The 25,090-nt window shown below is 44.2% G+C and overlaps 1 protein-coding gene across 6 annotated transcripts in view; it reads right to left on the bottom strand.

Moving 5' to 3' along the window:
• Positions 1-25,090, bottom strand: part of mctp2a (multiple C2 domains, transmembrane 2a) — a 48,642-nt gene that overhangs the window by 3,473 nt on the left and 20,079 nt on the right. For 4 of the 6 annotated variants that reach the window (XM_071343306.1, XM_071343307.1, XM_071343309.1 and 1 more), the window contains 5 exons: positions 16,257-16,376; positions 15,187-15,228; positions 4,903-5,012; positions 4,625-4,734; positions 2,416-2,513 (listed from right to left, as the gene is read on the bottom strand). In XM_071343306.1, coding sequence (XP_071199407.1) covers positions 2,416-2,513; positions 4,625-4,734; positions 4,903-5,012; positions 15,187-15,228; positions 16,257-16,376 — 480 coding nt within the window. Of the gene's footprint in view, positions 1-2,415; positions 2,514-4,624; positions 4,735-4,902; positions 5,013-7,877; positions 8,487-13,074; positions 13,556-15,186; positions 15,229-16,256; positions 16,377-25,090 lie in introns of those variants that run through there. The other 2 variants (XM_071343308.1, XM_071343312.1) reach the window with 2 other exon arrangements.

The following is a 25,090-nucleotide window of genomic DNA, read 5'->3' as shown; positions in this document are numbered from 1 at the left end:
GCTACAGTATGTTTGCACTGTAGAATTATGAGGCTCAACATCAACGATTGTGTCATTTCAATGTTTTGGAAATCATTCTTTAACACAGATTCCTATACGTCCAAAAATATTTGTAACGGGAATTAAGGTGGAAAATCTAGAATTAAACTTCCAAATTGGAACTTACTATGGCCAATGGTTTAAATAACATAAGTATCTAAAATATCTGGTGTCATTGTGTAATTTTTGTAATGTGTGTAGTGAAAGTAACAGGCCAAAAAACATGAAATAAAAGAAAAACTATGTGAAACATTAGTTTGAAAAAGATTTAGAAACTCAACAAGATGAAGTTTTAAGAACATTTGCTTTCAAAAGCATTTGTTTTTTGCTACAGCAATAACATGATTCTGTTGAATCAAGGTAGAGACCCCATACTAATTACCAAACCCTGATTATTAGAATGGGAGATGGAATGAATGAGGGAACAAAGTGACTGCCGTCTGCATCAGAACATGAAACTGTTCTCAGAACTGACAGATGCGTCTTATTTCAGTCCCGGTTTGAGGGGGGCTTTGTAGATTTGCACAGGCTCTAATTGCCAAGTCATTTTGCTGTGAGAAAGGAGTCCATTTCCAGCCTTTGTAATATGGCTCGACTGTGTCCATACCTAGGCCTTTCTAAGGGCTGAAGTTGTAAGGTAACAACAGCAATCTGTGGTGTATTGTTATGGTTATTGTGTTGGTATTATTCAGCAACGTTATTGTTCACAGAGGTTTATGTAGTGGTGAGTCATCATGAATGATTTGTAGACATCATCCAGGACATAGCTGAACCATAAACTAAAAAGTATTGTCCCCATGGTCATTTTCAAAACTTGAACAAATGTGTCACATATAAAAGATGTGAGACATATAAAAGATGTGAGACATATAAAAGATGTGAGACATATAAAAGATGTGAGACATATAAAAGATGTGAGACATATAAAAGATGTGAGACATATAAAAGATGTGAGACATATAAAAGATGTGAGACATATAAAAGATGTGAGACATATAAAAGATGTGAGACATATAAAAGATGTGAGACATATAAAAGATGTGAGACATATAAAAGATGTGAGACATATAAAAGATGTGCGACATATAAAAGATGTGAGACATATAAAAGATGTGAGACATATAAAAGATGTGAGACATATAAAAGATGTGAGACATATAAAAGATGTGAGACATATAAAAGATGTGAGACATATAAAAGATGTGAGACATATAAAAGATGTGAGACATATAAAAGATGTGAGACATATAAAAGATGTGCGACATATAAAAGATGTGAGACATATAAAAGATGTGAGACATATAAAAGATGTGAGACATATAAAAGATGTGAGACATATAAAAGATGTGCGACATATAAAAGATGTGAGACATATAAAAGATGTGAGACATATAAAAGATGTGAGACATATAAAAGATGTGAGACATATAAAAGATGTGAGACATATAAAAGATGTGAGACATATAAAAGATGTGAGACATATAAAAGATGTGAGACATATAAAAGATTGTGAAACTAAATGTATTCATGTTGTTTTGCCAACTTGCTCAGCTGAAAAATCACATAGGCTTCTCTCCAACAACATCACTGAATATTTGGCAATAACTCTTAGAGGGACATCAAGGGGACAGCAGAGAAAGAGACTGGGGTTCAGAGTGTCTTTCCAGATCCAGACAGTCACATATCCTGGCTGAATACTGTCTGTAAAGTACCTGGGAGAGGAAGGAGCAGTGCTGCTCTATTTCCTGCCCACACCCAGCCTCTCTCTCAGTCAGACAACAGAACAGAGAGTGAACAGGATGAACACCCAGCTCCACTTAAAGTACAGCACCCTGCCCTGGCAGCTATTTACTATCAGCCCTGTGATGTAACCACAAATGACATATCAGCCATGGCTAATATATGATCACATATGGCAGCCAGCAGGACGGCAGGGGCTCACGACTACATTCATTGACTCCCCCACCCTGATGTGACAGGGGCCACGTCAGAGTGTCTCAACTGACTCAGAGCTGGGCACACCAGCCACACACAACTACAGCCATCAGGGGCCCTCCACCATCCCCTGGCCAATCATAGGCCCGGATGCCACAGCACTTTTATCACAGAGAGACAAAACTGCTAATCAGGAACGAGGCTGGAGCGATATGGCAGAGGACAGATCAGAGTAGAACACATCCAGGCACCGGGGCGACTGCATCAAACCACTGCCAGAAATAATTGGGCCATGGGTGCTTTAAAGGCGTGAGTCCATTAATAATCAAACAAAGCCAGAGGATATATTTCCCCAACACTTGGGAATTCTGTTAGAGCAAATAATGCAGATATCTTCAGGGAATTCCCTCCCTCTGTCTGTATGGAAAATTGGACCCTTACCTTTTGAACATCAGAAGGCACCCTCTTGATGAAATCCAGTATTTCATTATTGTCAATGGCATGCGGATTGCGCAGCTTCTTGGTAAATTTGTTAACGCCTGTGAAAACAAGAACACATTAATAAATAAAGGTGTCATCCAGACCTGCATATTTTTATAAGGATAAAAAAATATTGCGACCCCATCGCTAGCTCTTTCACCTCCATAGCTACATTTATATCTGTCCACTAATACAGGACTACATTAGTAAAGCCTTTGTGAAACATTTTCTACTAAATGTATTTGAGTGTTTACCAGCATTTGTAACTTGAGTGTGATAATTATCTGTACAAAACAATTAATCTGATAATATTTGTGAAATATAAAAATACTTGATATGTTTTCCAGTTCCTTGAAATACTTTGTAAATGGAACTTACAATGTATTTCTATGTGAAAACTGAAATGGTCTATTCATTCCTTTTCCATTTTAGTAGACGCTCTTCCAGAACAACTTCCAGTAGTGAATGCATACATTTTCATACCTTTTAGCACTGTGGGAATCAAACCGACAACCCTAGCATTGTAAGCTCCATGCTCTGCCGACTGAGCCACATCATCACAAACCACTTGATGTATCAATGTACTCAATTACAGTATTGTGCATTGTTTTTCTTCAGGCTGATGGAAAGTCTGCAGGTACAAACCTAGAGGACCAGCCTATGTACAACACAGTAATGTACATTTGCTTTAAGTGGTTTGTAAGGATGGTAAAATAATACAAAAAGTGGTTGTTTTCCATGTTATTTGATCAAGACAAATATTTAATTTGATATGGATGTTTTGTGTCTTTGCCCATAACTTTGCACGTTTCGATGTACATGACAGGGCAACTACTCTTACAATTCCAATTATTGAATCTTGCAAGATACTGTTCTTAATTATGCAACTACCTTTCTCGCCAAAGCAAAGAAACAGACGTCTATATCGGTCCGCTAATACTAGTAAAGGCCCAGTGCACTACTTTTGTGAGAAAAAAAAATACTGTATATTTGTAATTATTTTTGTATGATTTTATTTTTTCCCCCTGATGCAGCACCCTCAGCACCCCTACTTCCCACGGCTATGTTCACCACTGTATGAAATTGCACCCTGTGATGCTATTTGAATTGATCCCCAGGAACTAAATTGAATCAGTACATCAATAAGGTGGAAGGGTTGTATGGACAGTGCAATGGATATGTATCATCCCAAACGTAGAAGTTGTCAGCACAACCGTACAGAGGATGCCATAATGCAGGCAGACACACACACATCCCTGACAGCTTTTGAACAGAGCCTGATAGTTGACTGCAGAACATACACTTTAGTCTGTATCCAAAGGCGACTCAGGTCCTCTGAGTACACATTCAGTACAATAGCCCAGAGCAGAGATTACCACCAACCTCCCCTCCCCCTATCACCACCCCACTCCCAACTACCTTTCCATATCACTCAATCAAATAAGTTTATTCTTTGCTCAATACTGTTATTTCTCCCCATTTGGTTCCATTCCACAGTAGTTCTGGAAAGAAAACAGACCACAATGGGACCATATACTCACTGCTAGCTATAGCGCTTACCTCGATGTGTACACAAAGAACCTAAGGACCTAAATGTGTGCAGACTACATGAAAGGCTTGCCTTGCAACCATACATGGGGGTTAACTGTGGAGTCAGGAGAGTGTATCAGTGCTGTTGTTTGATATGATTTTGGTATCGATTGTGTTGGAGGCAGTGTAGAAGTAGAGTTTGTTGTTGGCTAACAGCTGGAGGAGAAGTGTCTGTTTCCCTCTGACCGCTGAGGCAACTGTCTATCTCTGTAGGACTGGAGCTGATAATGAGGGTTTACACCAGTAGCCTACACTGCCCAAGGACATCCTGTTTTATATACAGCATGATGTTCTCCCTGCCTCGCTGCTCGGCTTTGTTTTCTCACAGACCCTGGGCCTAGCCTTAGACTGGCCTGCTTACATCTCACACTGAGCAGAGCTCTGAGCACAATGGGCCTCTGGAGCTAGCAGCCTGAGCTCTGGGCATTCAAGAGGTGTGAGTGTTCAAATGACTGTTATATAATGGGTGTAAGCGCTATTTACTGTAATTGTCTTATTTCAACAACGTTTTGCCGAAGGGGAGCTATTCATTACAAATGACAGTATTTATAATAAAAATAATGGTGTATATTTGACTTACCCCATATGAAGATAATGTAGCGCAGTGGGATGTAGTATAATGCTGCTGTTGCCACAAAGAGAACCAAGCAGGCCAGGCAGGACAGGAAGGGCACAGACCAGTTGAATGTGCTGTGGATGAAATATTACATCAAATAAAGTCAGAATATCATTATGACTAGGATGTTACAAGATACTGCACAATCAATAATGTAGTTGCTAGCCAAAGCATTATACACCCACTGCTAAAGAGAACATTGAACTCACCAGTATACTGTAAACATAAAATGTCACACTTACTTCTTGACTCTTTCCCCGATGCATGCGATTTCATCCAAAATGTTTTGGACAGTGATGATAATCTCTTGGACCATATGGATTTTCTCCATCAGTCCCTTTTTCCCAGATTCCTAAAAGTACACAGGCACTGATGAGATCTACTGTACTGAATGTCAATTGTTTGAGGAAGCAAACAAAGCCCAGTTCATCTCTGCCGTACTATCATGAGTAATTCATCTATTGAATGGCCTATAATGTCTCTTCAGACTATGCTTGTGAAAATGAGGCAGATTCAACGTTGGAAAGCTGTCATGATTTCTGCTTTTGTCCGCCACAAACAATGGAAGTGCTCTACATCTAAATCACAGATTAACTGGAGGATGAGACGGACATAAAATGGCCATCAGCAATCAGGCAGCATCCCAGATGACCCAGACAGGAAGAGTAGAAAGAGGCTACATGGTGCAACCAATCCAGGGGGCGGGTTTAGACTTGTTTTGCCAGTTCTATCCCACCCACCTCTATACTCTGTTTGGCGCTCTGTCCTCACACCTCTGTGTGTGAGAGAGGAGTGGCTCAGCCATCCCAGATCACAGGGTTGTAATCATTGGATATATTTTCACTCATATAAGACTCACATTTCATGTGAATCGGCTTCGGCTATGTCCACTTTCATCACCAAGGTAGTGTTAATAGTGTTATATTGTTCATTTTGTATTGCTAAATTAATATCATGGCGCAAAAGCTGTGATATGATACAGACATCCTATATAGACCAGATGGACATGGTAAGGTGTCTGCCAATTTCAGTGTGGGGAAAAAAATGGATATTCTTCAGTTGAAATAGACATGATCAGATGAGTGCTGGTAACGGCAGAGAAGAAGCAGCACTGTGAAGCTTTCCAGAGGGAGAGGAGAGGCTGCAGATGATAACACCAGTAATGTGAGCTAAAGAGAGCTGAGAAGACATCAAAAGGAGGAAATAATGACAGAAATGATGACAGAGAAGCGCGAGAGAGAGGGGGAGGAAGATATCTGATGGAGTCTAACAGGAGGCTTGAGGATGTCTATATGTTTGTGTTAGAAGGCAGTTCCAGCCCCAGCCTGGGCTCAGTGACAGCGTCCAGACAGAATGCCTTTATCAGAGTCTCATGAGGCAGCCCCTGGGAAAACACGCTGTCCGCCAGCCCAGCACAGATAGACTCCCCACTGTCAGTCCCAAGTCTCCTCCACAACAAACACAGGAAGAGAGTAATTCCCACCCCTGTAGAGAGCCTCCCCAACCAGGCCGCTGGAAATATCTCAAATATGCTTTCTCTGAGAGATCCGTGAAGAGATTATTATCCCATAGTGTCATACAATAGAGACGGAGGGATAGTACTGTAGCCTATCATCCTATAGAAGAGGCACGGCACTGTCTGCAGCAAGGCATAAAGAAAACCTCCAACCTCAGTCTAATGTGAATGCAGATCCTTTACTTCACATTAGATGTTAATTGAGCTCTTTCTCCTGAGCTCTCATTCAAAGCAGATTTTTGCCTGCTAAAAGCCATTAAGATCCATGTCTGTGTGCTCCTGATGGACTGAGAGAGCTGCGCACAGGGAAATTAGAGCTCACTGGATATGGAGCCTCATCAGTTAGGCTCAGATTCCCTTTCATATCTCTATCTAAACTTGTTTAAGGCCCCGTAAACATGAATTAGGATTCAAACCTGATAAGAGATATGAACTCTTATTTAACTGTAACAGATAGGCCTGTGTGCACAAGGTAAATGTAGACAAAGATTATCCAAAGATAACATTATTAAGCTTTCATTTGAATAAAAAAAAGTCCAAAGATATGTACTATAAAGTACGCATCAACAAGCTCTCCTGATTATCACCATTCATCTTCCTTAAGACCCTTGAAGTACTCCATCTCCATAGTGATGAAAATTGGAAGTCCTTTACTACATCACTCATTTGATGATATTATTTATCTTTGTTCATTTCCCTTTTTAGCCCCTTACAAAACTGTTCTGTGCTCCTGGCAAACAAAAAAATAAAACAGCTTGGAAAGGGATGGGTATACTGAGGGGGGTGGACCACATAAATCGTAAATGTGTACTGATTAGAAAACATGTGTCAAATCATATTCTCATTTCAGACAAAATGGTAAACGCTACCTTTTAAGGCGCCGTAATGGGAACAGATTTGATCTCCTGCACAAAGGTAAATAGCAAATGTGGTTTCACAGGCATGTTGGGCATAATCAAACGCTTAAGAAAGCTCATTTAACATTGCTTTAATTTGAATAAATGGCATGAAATTTGAATATTCATTCAAAGCTTGACTGAATATTTTCTAGTGACTTATTCCACAAAGGCGCGAAAATGCACATCTTAATGAAAAACACCTGTGATTTTGGCATGGGTTCTGGTATGGTGTTAAAACAAGCTAACAAACAAATGGATACACAAACAAACGTGTGAGCAGCTCCCAGAAGCAGTACGTTTTAGAGGGTACATACCTACCATAATGCACATAACTGATCACAGTCTGCAGTCGGTCTGGCCGGTGTGCTGAAGGTGACCCAGTGGTGACTACGGTCTGAGGGGGTAAGCGAAAGCACCCCTCCAGCTCAATCTGCCACCTCCTCAACCCCCCGAATCCAACCCCCTGCTCCCCTGGACAGTGCTTGAGGAACAACGCTCCCCCTCTCCCTCCCCCAGACCAGCCATACCAGCCAAAGGCCATAGGAGACCTGTTTTATCTTCTCTGTTCATTATGATGGAGATCTATGGGCTTGTTTTGCTTTGTATTTTTTATGTTATGATTAAATATTGTCTATCTGCACAATTGATACCTAAGGCTAAAAGGAAGTCACTTTGGCCACACATAATTTGTAAGCTGTCTCTTTCCCTGAGGACAGATTTGTTCACAGAGAGTGTCAGGACCCGGTGCGAGAAACAGTCACTAATAATGGGCAGAACCCAGAAGATGAGGCAGACACAGCAGTACTAGAGATGGTGGTTTAATAAAAAATAGATATCTTCCAAAATACAAAGAAAATCCACAAAGTGGTAAAAACAGCAAGGGAAAAAACAAACCTCAAAAGACCAATCCAAAAATACACGAGAACAAAACCAGAGAACCTCTGGAAAATCCAACAAGAGAAAAATGATCACAAAGGCTGGGGCTGGGTGCTAACATATAAACACTGAGCAAGGAACTGAGGAACACACAGGGTTTAAATACTAACAAGGGAATGACTTACAGGTGCAAACAATAATTAGGGCAAGAAAAACAAAAGGTACAAAAAAGGTGCAAGGGGGACATCTAGTGAACAAAACCTGAACAGTCCTGGCCAAAACCTGACAGAATCCCCCCCCTAGGAACGGCTCCTGACGTTCCTACCAGCCTTCTCAGGGTGGAGGACCCTGAACTGACGAATGAGGTCAGGGTCCAGTATGTCCTTGGCAGGAACCCAGGAGCGCTCCTCGGGACCGTAGCCTTCCCAGTCCACCAGATACTGCCAGGACCGCTGCACCCGGCGGGAATCCAGTATCCGATGGACGGTATAAGCCGACTGGCCTCCGATGATACGGGGCGGAGGGGGAGGTCTGCCTGCCGGGATAAGGGGAGAAAAAACAACAGGTTTTAATAAAGAAATGTGAAACGTGGGATTAATTTTAAGGGATCTGGGTAAGTGCAGGCGAAAAGTAACGGGGTTCACTCTTCTGGCAACCTTAAAGGGACCGATGAATTTCTGGGACAGTTTGCGAGACTCCACCCGTAGCGGTAAATTCTTGGTTGAGAGCCATACTCTCTGGCTGAGGCGCAGGGTAGGCCCGGGACGGCGACGTCTGTTGGCTTGTTGTTGGTACCTCTGTGAGGAACGCAGAAGATTAAGACGGGCCTTCTTCCACGTAAGCCGACAGCGTCTGATGAACCTCGAGGCTGAAGGCACACTGACTTCTGCCTCCTGGTCCGGGAACAATGGAGGAGCATAGCCAAACTGACACTCGTGCGGGGACATACCAGTGGAGGAGGAGCACAAGGTGTTGTGCGCGTACTCGGCCCAAACCATGAAGGACGACCATGTGGACGGGTTGTTGGAGACCATACATCTGAGGGTGGTTTCCAGCTCTTGATTCATCCTCTCGGTTTGGCCATTGGACTCCGGATGGTACCCTGAAGATAGACTGGCAGTGGCCCCTATGAGTTGGCAGAAGGCCTTCCAAAACCTTGAGGCGAACTGGGGACCTCTGTCGGAAACCATATCTTGCGGAATGCCGAAGACTCGGAACACATGGTTAATCACCAACTCAGCCGTTTCCTTGGCAGAAGGTAACTTAGTCAAGGGAACGAACCTGGCCGCCTTAGAAAACCTGTCGATGATGACTAGGATAGTAGTATTACCATGGGACGGAGGAAGGCCAGTAATAAAGTCCAATGAGATATGGGACCAGGGTCGGTGGGGAATAGATAGAGGGTGAAGGAGTCCTTGAGTGCGGGTTGAGAAGATTTGCCCTGGCAGCACACGGAACAGGCCTTGACGAAAGTGGCAACGTCTTCTTTTATGGTGGGCCACCAGAACTTACGCTGAATGAACTCCGAGGTGCGACCTACGCCCGGGTGACAGGTGAGGCGAGAGGAGTGCCCCCACAGAAGGACTTGGGACCTTGCTGCCTTGGGAACAAACAACCGATTGGCAGGACCTCCTCCAGGGCCCGGTTCGATGGCTTGGGCTTGTTTCACGGTATCCTCCACTTGCCACGAGATCGGAGCCACGATCTTAGCGGCCGGAAGGACAGTCATGTCAGTATCTTCTCGAATGGCAGGAGAGTAGATTCGTGACAAGGCGTCCGGTTTGAGATTCTTCGACCCGGGTCTATAGGTGAGGATAAACTGAAATCGGCTGAAGAAAAGAGACCATCGAGCTTGTCTGGAGTTCAACCGCTTCGCCTGCTGGATATACTCCAGATTTTTGTGGTCCGTAAGCACTTGAAACGGTTGAGAAGCCCCCTCGAGCCAGTGTCTCCATTCCTTCAATGCCATCTTAACCGCTAGGAGTTCACGATCCCCCACATCGTAATTCCTCTCGGCCGGGGTAAGCCGGTGAGAGAAAAAGGCGCAAGGATGAAGCTTCTTGTCTTCACCCCTCTGAGACAGGACAGCTCCAACCCCAACCTCTGATGCGTCTACCTCCACCACAAAAGGTTCATCCGCCGTTGGTAGTGTCAGAATGGGAGCAGAGAGGATGCGCTGCTTGAGTCCTTGGAAGGCCGTCTCAGCTTCTCTTCCCCACAGAAACCTTGTGTTGCCACCCTTGGTTACAGCTGAGAGAGGGGCTGCCACCGAGCTGAAGTTCTTGATGAACTTGCGGTAAAAGTTGGTGAAGCCCAGGAAACGCTGAACTTCCTTAACGGACTTGGGGGTGGGCCAATCCGCTACCGCCCCTACCTTCTTGGGGTCCATCTGGACTCGACCGGGTTCCACTACAAATCCCAGGAATTGTACTCGGGAGGAATGGAATTCACATTTTTCCGGCTTAACGTACAAATGGCTGTCAAGGAGGCGTTTGAGTACTTGTCTGACATGCTTAGTGTGTTCTTGAAGGGAGCTCGAAAAGATGAGGATGTCATCCAAGTAAACAAACACGAAGATGTTAAGCATATCCCTAAGCACATCGTTTATGAGCGCTTGGAACACAGCCGGAGCGTTGGTCAGGCCGAAGGGCATCACCAAGTATTCGTAGTGACCAGTAGGCGTGTTGAAAGCGGTCTTCCACTCGTCACCGGGTTTGATCCGCACAAGATGGTATGCGTTCCGCAGGTCAAGATTAGTGAAGACAACTGCTTCCTGGAGCAGCTCAAAGGCTGTGGCCATAAGGGGTAGCGGGTAGCGGTTACGGACGGTTATGGCATTAAGTCCCCGGTAGTCGATGCAAGGACGTAATCCCCCGTCTTTTTTGGCCACAAAGAAAAACCCTGCTCCCGCCGGCGAGGTGGATGGACGCATGAGGCCTGCTGCCAGAGCGTCCTTGATGTAGGTATCCATAGCAGCTCGTTCGGGAGGAGATAGGGAAAAGATCCGACCCCTGGGGGGGCAGGTGCCCGGAAACAGGTCGATGGGGCAATCGTAAGGTCTATGGGGTGGTAGTTTGGTGGCCCTCTGTTTGCTAAATACCAGTTTGAGGTCATGGTAACACTCGGGAACTCGGGACAGGTCGATGGATTCTAGAGACTCGGGAGGGGAACTCGGGGAACTTGGGAAGATACAAGTGGCTTGGCACGTAGGACCCCACTGCTTGATAGTGCCCACAGACCAGTCGATGTGAGGGTTATCCGCTACAAGACCATGGTGCTTGCCTACGGAGCTGTGAGGGGAACGGCACCTCCGTACCTTCAGGCTCTGATCAGGCCCTACACCCAAACAAGGGCACTGCGTTCATCCACCTCTGGCCTGCTCGCCTCCCTACCTCTGAGGAAGTACAGTTCCCGCTCAGCCCAGTCAAAACTGTTCGCTGCTCTGGCACCCCAATGGTGGAACAAACTCCCTCACGACGCCAGGTCAGCGAGTCAATCACCACCTTCCGGAGACACCTGAAACCCCACCTCTTTAAGGAATACCTAGGATAGGATAAAGTAATCCTTCTAACCCCCCCCCCTTAAAAGAGTTAGATGCACTATTGTAAAGTGGTTGTTCCACTGGATATCATAAGGTGAATGCACCAATTTGTAAGTCGCTCTGGATAAGAGCGTCTGCTAAATGACTTAAATGTAAATGTAAATGTTATGGCTGTGAAGCCAGGGGTATCCAAGGACGAGAGGGAATTCGGAACACGAGGTCAGATGAAAGTTCATCACTTCCTGGTGTTGGGAAACTGAAAGTCGCAAGGGGGTAGTGACACGAGTGACAAGTCCAGATCCCAAAGGGCTTCCATCCAACGTAGTAACCCTTATGGGGTCACTTAGAGGTTCAGAGGGAACGCCATTCTCCTTCGCCCAGACACCATCCATGAAGTTACCTGCGGCTCCAGAGTCTACCAAGGCTTGAAGGGGAAGCTCGTGGTTGTCCCAGGAAAGGGTAACTGGAATGAGCAGGCGGGAGTTGGATGGATGGGAGGAGGTTATGTTTCCCGTTACAGTCCTCCCAGGCCTGCACGGGAGAGTGCGTTTTCCCTAGAGCCCGGGACACGTGGAGAGGAAATGGCCCGGTTTGCCGCAATATAGACAGCATCGCTCCCTCATCCGGCGGTCTCTCTCAGCCTGGGAGATGCGTCCAACCTGCATGGGTTCCGGTGGAGTCAGCGAGGATAAGGGCGGAGACTCGGAGCTGGAACCGATAGGAGCTAGGGTGAGAGATCTACGGTTGAGGTCTCTCTCTCTCAGACGCTGGTCTATGCGTGAAGCCAACTTGATCAGGGACTCGAGGTTGTCTGGTGGTTCCCGAGTGGCCAGTTCATCTTGGATGGTGTCGGAAAGACCCTTCAAAAAGCACACTGTGAGCGCCTCGTCGTTCCAGCCACTCGCTGCTGCCACCGTGTGGAACTGGATGGCATAGTCCATCACGCTGCGCCGACCTTGGCGGAGAGTCAGGAGCTGTTTGGCTGAGTCAGGACCGCTGGTAGGACCTTGAAACACTCGCTTGAATTCTTCAGCAAAGGTAGAGTAGCTGGCACAGCAGGGACTTTGGGCATCCCACACAGCAGTAGCCCAGGCTAGGGCTTTTTCCGACAGCAGGGTGATGATATATGCTATCTTGGACCGGTCGGTGGGAAACGACGAGGGTTGCAGCTCGAAGGAGAGAGAACATTGGGTGAAAAACCCCTTACAAACACTCGGATCACCTGAGAACCGTTGGGGAGGCGGCAGACGAGGTTCAGCCAGGGGTTTAACTGCCACGGGCACTTGAATCTGATGAACTGGAGCAGAAGCGGTTGCAGGAGAAAGTTGATCAGAAATCTGCTTTATGGAAGTCATCATCTCCGACAGAAGTTGAGAATGTCCAGCCAGTAAGGCCTCTTGCTGAACCAGAGCAGCTTCGTGACGTTGGACAGTCCCCTCGTGGTGGGACAGCATGGGAAAAAAGTCCTGGGTACTGGCTGCCTCTGGGTTCATATTAATGGCTCAGTGTTTCTGTCAGGACCCGGTGCGAGAAACAGTCACTAATAATGGGCAGAACCCAGAAGATGAGGCAGACACAGCAGTACTAGAGATGGTGGTTTAATAAAAAATAGATATCTTCCAAAATACAAAGAAAATCCACAAAGTGGTAAAAACAGCAAGGGAAAAAACAAACCTCAAAAGACCAATCCAAAAATACACGAGAACAAAACCAGAGAACCTCTGGAAAATCCAACAAGAGAAAAATGATCACAAAGGCTGGGGCTGGGTGCTAACATACAAACACTGAGCAAGGAACTGAGGAACACACAGGGTTTAAGTACTAACAAGGGAATGACTTACAGGTGCAAACAATAATTAGGGCAAGAAAAACAAAAGGTACAAAAAAGGTGCAAGGGGGACATCTAGTGAACAAAACCTGAACAGTCCTGGCCAAAACCTGACAGAGAGAGAGAGAGATCTGTTGTGTATTATCCTGCTGTAACGTAGCCGGGCCTTTCGTCTCTCCTTAACGTCATGCCTTCACATTCCTAGTGCTCTAGCGGAGGTTTACATATTTCCTTCCTCCAGGGGAAAACAGGGGAAACACATATTTGAGTGTTAATGGTAACCTTCTCAGAGGGGATAGCCTTCATTCACATCTTCTCAAAAGGACTAGGGAAAAAAGTAGTGCCTTTGAAGTCATCACATTTTTAACACTGACCACTCTTTAACCCCAAATAGTTTGAAAGACTTTGATATGAAGTGTAAAGCTACACTGCTTGATCTGCCTGCATGATATCACATTTAAGTGACAGCAAAACCATAATACGACAGAAATAATCCACTTTAAATTAAATCTGACACCTTAAAACAAACACAGGCAACTGCTTCATTAGTAAATTAAAGAAGAGAGTGTGAATGGACTTAGCTGGCTCATGTTAAACCTTTCAGAGAGGACTTCAAGGAACAGGAAGTATTTATTTTGAAATGTATTTTGAAAAATCTCCTCCCTGCTTTTTGAAAATCATATTTCTTTTTTACTCTTAAAGAAAAAAACTAAGGTGAAAGGAAACCAAAAACGGTCAAATCATTGAGATGATAAAGACCTGCTTCTAATGACCCTATTTCAGTAGTGGCGTTATTAAAAGGAACACCATAAAAGCGGCACATCCTCATTCACTATTCATACAAACACACAATTGTCATATCATTGCTATATATATTTGGCCGCAGGATTGTCTCTTCTAAGCTCTTATTACAAATGCAGTGCAGCTAAGCGTACGCTGCGTTATGTGTATCCACACATATCATGAGAGTTTCATCCATGAATTAGCCTTTGCTTTCAGACAGGATTTGGAGGACGGGCCTGTTTTTTAGCGGAGGGTATTCCTCTCCATATGAAGGTAGCCCCTGGTCATCACAACAGAATATATTGAGCATATTATGGGTATGATTCCTGGGTCTAGACGTACTGCAGAGGGATCATTGCTTGGAGGCTTTGCAGCAGATCCACACTTCCCCACCATAAAGCAATAATGCACATCCCATTAACTCTTCGCTCTCCTGACTAAAATGAAAGGAAATGTCTAGATAGGAGGAATAAGGAATAAAGACCATGACTATTTTGTCTTCTCCTTTTGGTGTTGGCGTGCATTAAAATAATTGTTTTGGTATTGGGTGTCAAGAGATAAAAATCACATTCAGATTAACAATTAGAAATATGACATAATTATGAATACAGAGGTCCAATTGTTTAAGTGAGTGATAATCTTTATAGAATAGATAAGTACATACTGTACAGATGTCTGTAAATATGTATACTGCTGTACCGTTGCGCTTAGTCTAATTTGTTAGGGTAGGGAAAAGGTAAATCTCATAGTAACCATCCCATTTAGAAAAGTGAATACATCTTCACTCGCTACTAATATCCCCAATGGCAGACAAACTTCAATTAATGATGCAGTTTAACGTAGATTTTGAATTTCAAAGGACTGGGATACTGCGGCAAAGCACATTTGTAGTGATACTGAATACCCAATGGAATAGAATGTAGTAAGTGCTGAAAGAGACGTGTATGTTCACATGGCATTACTGTTTCCTACATTCTGCCCTAATTTTGAATGCATTAAATGTTAGTTTCTGCGAGACCATTTCCAGTGGAACTATGCAAAAGTCACAACTTAAACTTGTATAACTGGCATACAGAATAATACCTTCTCATCTTCCTCCTCATCATCGGTCATGTTCATGTTCGTCTACAAGAGAATGGAGAGAGGTAGAGTGTGTTTTCAAATGGACAGGGACACACGCGGGCACTGGAGCATTTTGAACAAACACCTAGTAATGAAATTCTGCTCTAGTACATATACTTCTATTGGGAGAGGCCTGTTTCATAGAGACTGCATCACAGGGGTGACCTCACACAAAAGGAGAGGTGAAAGAGGGCCTTCCTCACAAGAGCACTGTCACAGCAAAGCAATCTCATTTCTTCACAACAGAAAAACAGAAAGAGGAAAAAACAAACATTTAATTTGGATGCCGTTGCCTAGTTTACTTTACGTCAACTCATCCCTGACGCCTACATGGTGCACACTGTGTCATTGCCTGTGAACAAGGCTGTGTTACTGTTGGGCACAGGGTCACAGAGAGGTGAAAGAGGCTCCACGCTTGATATGAGGGTGAACCCGGGCTTTAACATTGCCCAGGGACTGCATCTTTGCCAGCAGCCACAAACACAATCAGTGGGTTGGTGTTAGGGATGTTTGCAGGCCAGGGCCCTGGCCATCAAGATAGCTTACAACACAGTGAAATTGGGGGACATTGAGAAGTGGAAACAGCATTAACCTTTACAGACATGGCTAGGGGAGACTTGATTTCCATAACCTCAACTTTGATACAGAGGAGATAGCCCTACCATCTTGAGAATGTAATCAATACCCTGTGTCTAGAACAGTATCAACACAGCATCAATGCAATGTTGTATGCTCAAATAATACTGTATATGCCTCAACAAAGTAAATAAATGAAAAATGCATTTTGCTAATATTTAGAAAAAAATTATGTTAACGGCATACTCTTCATTCACTATTATAGAGCATTGTGGGCAGTTCGACACAGCCAAATTCTAGTGGGAGTGCCAATCTATGTCCTGACAGCGAGAGGCTGCTCTGCTCTGTATGCTTCTGACCAGTGAGTGGGCGAGGGGGACATGAAGAGCTGCTATGACGTGTGTAGGATAGACCAGAGCTGTATAGAGTACAGTACAGTAGGAGGAGACACTCACCAGATCCTGATTGTTGCTGAACCTCCCCGGGGTGACCTGGAAGTAGTTCCAGCCGATAAGCAGCAGCAGGAAGATGGGCATCATGAAGAGCTCCCAGGTCCACACCATCACCATGAAGGTCTGGAAGGACAGGGGGAGGTCGGGGAGAGGCATAGTGTGGGAGAAAGTGGGGTGTGAGACTCACAAACAGCACGGATACAGCACGAAGGGTGGCATCGCCGTCATACAACATGGGCTAGAACCCAAGCCCAGACACAATGTCCTGTTCACCCCACACATCCCAGCATGCACCTCTCCAAATAAACATAATGGGTTTACCTACCGCCCAAGCCCCATGAAGAGCACAGCAGAATGCAAAGCTACGCCACTACACTACACAGCATCAGTTTCCCCTCTTAGTGGCTGGGAGGTAAGAGAGGCATTTGGGGATAATTTTTTATATTCCAAAATCCCATTTATTTACAGCAATAACAGTGCTGGCAGTGTGCCTTTATGCAGAAGGGAAAGTCTGACAAGGGTATGCATGGAATCCTGTATTTTATACAGCATATCAAACCCTCTTAGACTGGGAAGAATTTGGGCTGTCTGACTGACTGTGACTAGGAACATATGGCAACTGGAGAAGCATTTGCAACGTTTACCCCTCCACAGTGATGATAGTGAGAAAAGCCAAGACCCCTGGTAGAAATAAGATGGATCACACTGAATGAGTAATCCCTCATAATTCTGTAAAGAAGCGGTGGTAAGCACAGCACACAACACCCACTGCACTTCACAGCAGAGCACTAATTGGACGGCTGCATTTAAACCCATTTAGTGACAGCCTAATGAGTTTGGCTCTAGCTGAAATGATCCACTGTGTGAGGAGGAGCACACCAGCAAGTTGACAATGAAGAAATGAAGTCCTCAAAGTTAGTATTATTTTATATCTATTACTGTGTAACACTCTGCCTAGACATACATTTTACCCGTTTCTGAGGAGGCCATTTTCTTTTGTAATGGATATAAGTTCTCCCTTCCATATCATAAAATATGATTTACTCTTTGAAAGGTACAAAAACTCCCCTCTTTCTTCAACTTTGTTTTCATGAGAGGAGGAACTTAACAATAAGGCTAGAAGAAAACAAACCTAGTAACCTACAACACCCAATGGAATGAGGAGTGGGATGGTTTCTCAGAACACTACACTAGCTCTCTACAATAGCATGCTGTGCCATTTGAGTGTGGACTGCTGGGGGCTTGTTACAGTAGAAACAATATGTTTGACTTAGACCTTAGACAGGATGTGAACCGCTTGGGCCTTCAGGCCTCCATTTGAGCCCTGTAAACAGCAGACTGGTCCTGTCATATCAGCCTGTTTCCAGCCCTACTGGCTCTGGGGCAGTCTACCTACTTCCACGCCAGGCCTGGGTTCAATGGATTCAAACTGCCTCCAGGGAAATGTGAACCATGAGTAATGCTCCAAACACTGGTCTCTCCCAGCCCTAGGCTTCCCCATCACATAGGTTTACTATCGTTCAATAATATCTGGGTAATGAGAAGTGTAGGAACAACACTGTGGGATGACCAAGATGTTAGGACACAATATGAACAATATGTTACTGCAATTTCTCCATAACAAATTATTTGAATTACGCATCCACAACTAACGCTGGTGGGAAAACCTAAAGGTAAACTATGAATTTGCATGATGTGCGGAAGTAGCTTCAGCATGTCTGCTTCTATTTATGAATAACCTACGTCATATGTTGTCACCTCTATTCCCATGAGGCTATTCTAAACCAACACAATTTTCACCCCAGAGGAATTCAGCAGGCTACTGGACAGGTAGCTTGTCATATTGAGAGTATTCCCGCAAAAAGAAATGCCTGGAAACTGACATGAGCCCAGCAGGAATGTTGAACCCCCTTGCCCTCCCTGCAAAAGCTGCTACATTAACCACTAAAGTCTAATTGCCTGGTCTCTGTCTTCCTGTGCAAGTCAACAATGGGAGCCAATTCATTTCCTCCCAGGGAGTCAGTAGAGAGAATCTGTCACAGGTATTCATAATCGCCCACTAATGCAAATTTCTGCTCACCACGCTCTGGCTTGGTGGACAAGATAAAAGGCTAGAGAAATACAATGCCTTGTGTCTAAACTGAGCACCTAAATGAGGGTATAAACCAAAACTGTCAGAAATATCTCCACAATTCCTCCCTCGCGGTGTGTCAGTTCGTGTTTAGAGAATTTACATGCTTTAAAAAAAAACACGAATAAAAATGTAACTGTGAACATCTGGGAAAGCCGCTGGAATTCCTTCACTCAGGCTCACAGAGCTGCTTCTTCACCATCAGATATTTCTCATTAATGAGCAGAGGCAAAGGTATATCTTTTCCCCCGTCTCCTCACATTCTCTGAGGCTTCTGTGAAATGGAGACAGAACTAATTCCTCGCTAAGTGGTTTATGTTTTATTAGTGCCGAGCGTGAGTGATTAAAGGACGGGGTGGACAAAGTGCAACCTGTCAGGCTTAAGTGTACATTTATATTGAAAATAATCCACCTTTTAATGGGCCTCAAAGTTGGGCTCCATTTCATTTCAGTCCTATCGTAGTTTTTTTTATCCCACTACAAATTACACATGACAACGGGAACCTTAAAGTCCAAAACACTACAACACTGATATGTTACATTGGCAGTAAAGCAGTCATTTATTTCACTAAAAGGACAGAAAGCAACAAACAGAAAGCAGGGGAGCTAATAATGAATGATCTACCTGAACGGTACATTTACACACAGCAGAATTGGATAATGAACGACTTGTAATTGAACAAGTGTTAGTATGTGTGTCTGGGAGGAGTGTCTTTAATGTAGGAAACCTCCCTTGACAAACACCATTTTACTGAAAAATGCCTACATGATTATGCATGGGGTGTCTAACAATGAATGAATAAAAAATATTAGCGCGCAGTGGATTAGGTGATGGAGATGTACTCTCCTTAGCCACCTGTAAGCGCCTGGAGAAGGACCGACCCTGGGCAGCGCCACTCTGCCAGCGGGGTTAACAACAGGCTGACAGATTTGTTTTATAGTGCCATTAATATGATTTCAGTAAATGCATTCTGCGTCTTCTCATGCAGATCCCCTGGCCAGCACAATCCAGCACCTAATAATAAAGCACTCAGCGATTAAAAGTGTGAATAAAATAACTCTTAAAGCTGAGCAAGCATGGCAGCTCACACCACCCACACTCTCCCAGGAGGGGGAGAGGGGACCGCAGTAGGAACAAAAGGTCGAAGACGCCTTCTCCAAGAGTTTCTACCATCCTGCAAATTGATTAATGGGAGAGAGAGGGCCCACTCTACCAACCAGACGACTGACTGACTGACTAAACACTAGACAGGAGGGCTGCCAAATCCTGCACATATACACAGCTCCATGTAAACATATACTGTATGTGCCAAACTAATGAAATGTGATGTTATGGAGAATCATATCATTGAATGTATTTAATCCTACAATTATAGCAATTATTACCAATAGTGTATCACTCATTATTACCCTGACATTAAGCTTGCATTAAAGAGGACACCGTAATTACAAATACAATACTAAGCAGCTCTAATACTGTAACTATAGGAAATCTATAAAAAGGGGCAATTCTTATCTCTTCTGTGTCTATCTTTGGTTGAGCTTGGAAAGCTACTGTAAACTAAGAGAAAAACAGAGCAGAGAGAGGATAGAGCCAACTAGCATTATGGGGGTCAGTCAGTGGGGCTGTGGATGGATGCCAGATTACATGAACGTAGCTGAATAAGTTTAACAAGGCTGACTACAGGCTCCAGGGGTATCTGTCTCTCTCTTCCTGTGTGTGTGTGTGTGTGTGTGTGTGTGTGTGTGTGTGTGTGTGTGTGTGTGTGTGTGTGTGTGTGTGTGTGTGTGTGTGTGTGTGTGTGTGTGTGTGTGTGTGTGTGTGTGTGTGTGTGTGTGTGTGTGTGTGTGTGTGTGTGTGTGTGTGTGTGTAATGTAAAGAGGGGTAAAAACCTTGCATAATCGCCACTCTGATATAGATGTACATTTTCTGGGTGAAATCAAGGGCAGTGGGAGTAATCTGCATTGCTTCCTCAAATTAAAATACAAAAAAAAGAGATTAATAATGAATCAAAGGCACCAGTGGATGCTCGGCTCACGCAGGCCTTTTTTTCAGCCAGGCTGGAACAGAGAGTCTAGCTGAGGGCTGATGTTGGAGACGCTAGTCGGCGGCAGGCTTTAAAGCATCTGTAAACGCAGAGAAATTAGACATGTAATTTGTGGTGAGCTCGGGCCAATAAGGGGACAGGCTTTCAGGGGGTGTCGGAGGCAGAGAGGAAGCACAGATGAGATTTCTCTGCAGGGCAGGTAGAGATGGTGTGGGCAGCCATGGTGCTCAGAGCTAACGCTAAATAAATATTTCACATACGCTCAGCTCAAGTCATATTGACTAGGGAGAGCGAGAGAGAGAGAGAAAGAGAGAGAGGGGAAATCTCATATCCCTCTTGAGAATGAATGTATCATCTGTAGCAGCTCGGACCACTAAAGAATGTATGCACAGTACACACAAATAAACCATTGGTATAGACAAGTTTCTGATAATCCAAGCCATATCTAAAAAATAAAACAATATGAATCTGAGTTTTACTTACTGCAATGGCTTTTAAGTATGCCATGAAACAAGGCAATACATTTCAATGTAAACTCCATCAATTTAATTTAATTCGAACAATGAATCTGGAAATTAATTTCACATCCAGTTATGAATCTAATTGAGTTTAATTCAATAATGATTCATAAATAAGGAAATTGAAAGCTTACAACTCAAGGAATGTTAAGTAAATTCAGTGGCTGCTAGTAAGGATGCCAGTACTAGTACAGTATAGCGATAGCGGGCTCCTTATCAAAGGGAAGGGAAGACAAGAGAAGATCAGCAGCGCTAGGCAGGGCATTAGCATTTCTTTGCAAGACCGGTGCTGGCCGTTGTCTCCCTGCCTGTCTGACACATGCCAATGCTGAAGCAGGTCTGGAGTCAGGGTGGAGCGGGGCTGGACCAGGGTTGTACCAGGGCGGTCAGTAGGGGCCCCGTGGTGCCTGTCAGTAGTGACCACTCCAACCCCAAGCTCCAGCACTGGCCACAAGTGTTTAATCTGTGTCGGGAGCGTTAACACTGAACGACCTCCTGGGTGACAGATCCTTCATGAGAGCCTTTTCCCCCGAGGAGGTGGGGAGGGAGGGAGTAGCGTTTACTCTCGCTCCCTTCCCTCCCTGTCAGCTCGGCTCACAGACATGTTAGCGCACACGGGCCGAGGTCTGCCCCGTTACAGCCACACACAGACACGGTCAGGTCACAGGCTCTAGGGAGAGGTGTCCTCTGTGACTGGGGAGGCGGTGAGCATGTTAGAGGCAGTCATTACGATACGGCACACACCACAGGGTTAAACACAGAGCACACTTCATCTGGGGCCAAAATAAGCACAATATTAAAGCGCTACGGAGGGACAGACAAAGCACCATGGCGGATGCACCAACACAGAGGGCTGCAGTGTTATTCATAGCAACATCATCTTGTTCATCCTCTGAAATTATCATTTCATACTGCTTTATATTTGTAATGAAAATGAATATATTATACAATACAAGACAATTAATTATTAAAATAAATTTGAAAATAACAAGTGTATTATTTTGCAGAAAATATGTTATTTAACGTTCTAATTGAGAGAGGACAACTGTCTGCCAGAGAAAGGCTCTCTGTATAATAAGAGGACGTGTCTCAAGGTTACGGTTACCAGCTAGCCTCTAGAGCTGTCAACTGACACACTGCCATCCAATGTGGCACCTCAATAGCAGTACCGACTATTTAAAATAGGAAGGCGGCTCTCAATAATTGTGGATACTGATATCCCATTCTTTAATAATTAATACATCTTAGACTATTTTCAAAATCATGCACACATCACCATGAAGGGCTGTCTCCCTCTCCCTCCCTGCCATATTCCCACTGCAAACTCTGTGAGAACTCCCACAGCCATAGAGTTTAAGAGTGTAACCCCCGAGACGCAAGAACCCAGTCTTTTAAGGCCAGCCGAGCCACACACAGTCCTCCAACTGTTTCAACAGAAAGAAAACAGATGCAGAGAAAGGAACGAGAGGTTTCACAGGCATGTATACAATTTGACTTTACACTCCTATCACACTCTTCTGGTCATACATACTGCATTACTGCATCGCAGTAAACCAAAAAGGGACAGATCAGTGCTCACCAAACATGCCATTTTTGGGGACGGTGTTAAATAGAATAATTATGACAGCACTGACTATGGCTTTGATCCTGGCCGTCCTGGTATTCTGGGTAATGGGCCCGGCTGGGGGGCAAGCGGGCGTGGTGCGCGACACCTCACAGGTGGTCCCTTGGGACCTCTGGATCCAGATCTGACCCTATCCTGCTCTCATCTGGGAGATGAGGATTCTATCAGCCAAAAAAAGCAGCCGTGGCAGTTGCCAACAGTTTTTCAGCTGCACCGCATCAAACATTCATCAACAGCCATCTTTACAGTCTGTGATGTGAGGCAATCAGCATTTCACAGGCTGTCAAATGATGTCTAAACCAGTTGCTACCTGGCAGTGTCAAAAAGAAAGCTGTTCAAATACTCACATAAGGTATACAGGTTTCTTTCTAATCAGAATTCCTAACAGACGAGACCACCTAATATGTTAAAATATTAATTATACTTAAATACTTAAAGCGCTCTAATGACAGAAAAGCTCAAAATCAGCTTTCATGTGTAAATAATCCCTTTTATTTTTTTGAGGACCTCCATCCATTTCATCTAAATCTAAATTGTTCTCAACTCTAAACCTCTGAAACAGATTAATATGTCTGGCTAATACATGCTAATACATAGTATGTTTGAGAAACTTCTGTTCTGTTGGTCCAGCAGATCCACAGAATGGAGGCTTTCACTTTTACAGTTTTTCCCATGAAGAATTCTAGCTGGGAGAAGAGTTATCTCCCATCAGGCTCTCCACTACATAGTTCAGCAGTGCTATACCTCCATCTACAGGCACTGGAAATATCTACAGGAAAGAACTCTGGGTGACCCCTCTCTCTGCAGTTGCTGCTGATGTATGGCACATTCATCTAGCTCAGTATTGGGGAGGAGCACATTCAAAATGGAGTTATTTGATGAAGATTTTAGCTGTCACACTCTCTCTCTCTCCCAGAAGAAGGGAACAGGTCATTGACAAACTTTAGAAAAAGGCACATCCTAGGCTCATTACTGTAGCATAAACAAGCGCTGAAAGAAATCCAAATTTGTTCTTTGTATTTCTGTTTACCGATGAAGACGTTTATGAGGCTTTGCCAGAAGTTTTTTTAAATGCTTGCAAAATATTATTTGAACATTACCTAATTAGAAAGTTGCTATTTTGAAACTGAAACCTATGGGTGGAAAATCCAAGGTATAACTTCAAATAGTATAGACTCCACTTACAAAGGAGATTACGCAATCAGAATCAGTAACCTCAAGCCCTGCAAACAATGACAGTGCTGCAGAAGTTTGCATTCTTAACAGGCTTCCTCTTCGCATTATAATTATAAGATGAGCCATCTTGATTTTAAAACAGTTTAAATAGTCTACTCAGAATACTCACTTTTCTGATTGCCAAACATGAGGGAATTTTTATTTAACCATTATTATACCAGGTAAGTGACTGAGAACACACTCTAATTTATAGCAACAACCTGGGGAATAGTTACAGTGGAGAGGGGATGAATGAGCTAATTGGAAGCTGGGGATGATTAGGTGGACATCATGGTATGAGTGACAGATTGGGAATTTAGCCAGGACACCGGGGTTAACACCCCTACTCTTATGATAAGTGCCATGGGATCTTTAGCGACCACAGAGAGTCAGGACACCCATTTAACGTCCCATCCGAAAGACGGCACCCTATCACTGCCCTGGGGTATTTCTTTTTTTTGGGGTGGGGATAAGAGGAAAGTGTGCCTCCTATTGGCCCTTCAACACCCCTTCCAGCAGAATCTGGTCTCCCATCCAGGGACCAACGCTGCTTAGCTTCAGAGGCAAGCCAGCAGTGAGATGCAGGGTGATATGCTGCTGGCCAATTGAAGGGAAAAGTTATGTGACTGAGACGTTTTTGTTTTAAATTATATTCTCCATAATTCCCTCTGTTAACATGGATCAGACCTGATGCAGACCTAAGGGTCGAAACATTGCCAATACAGCTCATGGGAGACTAGATTGCGCTGTTCCTTTTGTGAGACAAATCTCTCATACAAACAAAAAATACTTCACATATACCAAAAGGTATTTCATAATGCACACACGAAGATCCACATTCCCTGAATTGACTGCATGTTTTGAGCAGGTCAGAGCATTAGCCTATGGGACTTACAGCGGCTTGGCGGCTAAGGCTTTCTGGTAAGGCACTAGCGGAGGATCCCACAGTCCAGAGATGAAACCACATCAGCGGTAATGCATTACAGGATGCATGTGGTGTAAAACGGCAGCAATGGTCTGTCTGGCTGATAAATAATGTATTGTAATGTATATTAAAGGCTGATAAATAATGTATTGTAATGTATATTAAAGGCTGAGCCAACACTGCAGCCGTTCCTAGCAGCATATTCTGAGAAGCAGCAGAGGCAGAGTGCTGCTGTAGAAAAGAGAAGACAATCCTCTAATTATGCACATCTTAGAGGCAAGCGGAGGCCATCTGTCAGTGTCTGAATCAGTTACCTATTAGCAGGGCCTAAAGATATAAATATAGGAGAGGTAGCTCGTTTCATTAAGGCACACGG

Source organism: Salvelinus alpinus, chromosome 15, assembly GCF_045679555.1.
Source record: "Salvelinus alpinus chromosome 15, SLU_Salpinus.1, whole genome shotgun sequence".
Lineage (NCBI taxonomy): Eukaryota > Metazoa > Chordata > Actinopteri > Salmoniformes > Salmonidae > Salvelinus > Salvelinus alpinus.
This window is presented reverse-complemented; position numbering and strand designations above follow the sequence as displayed.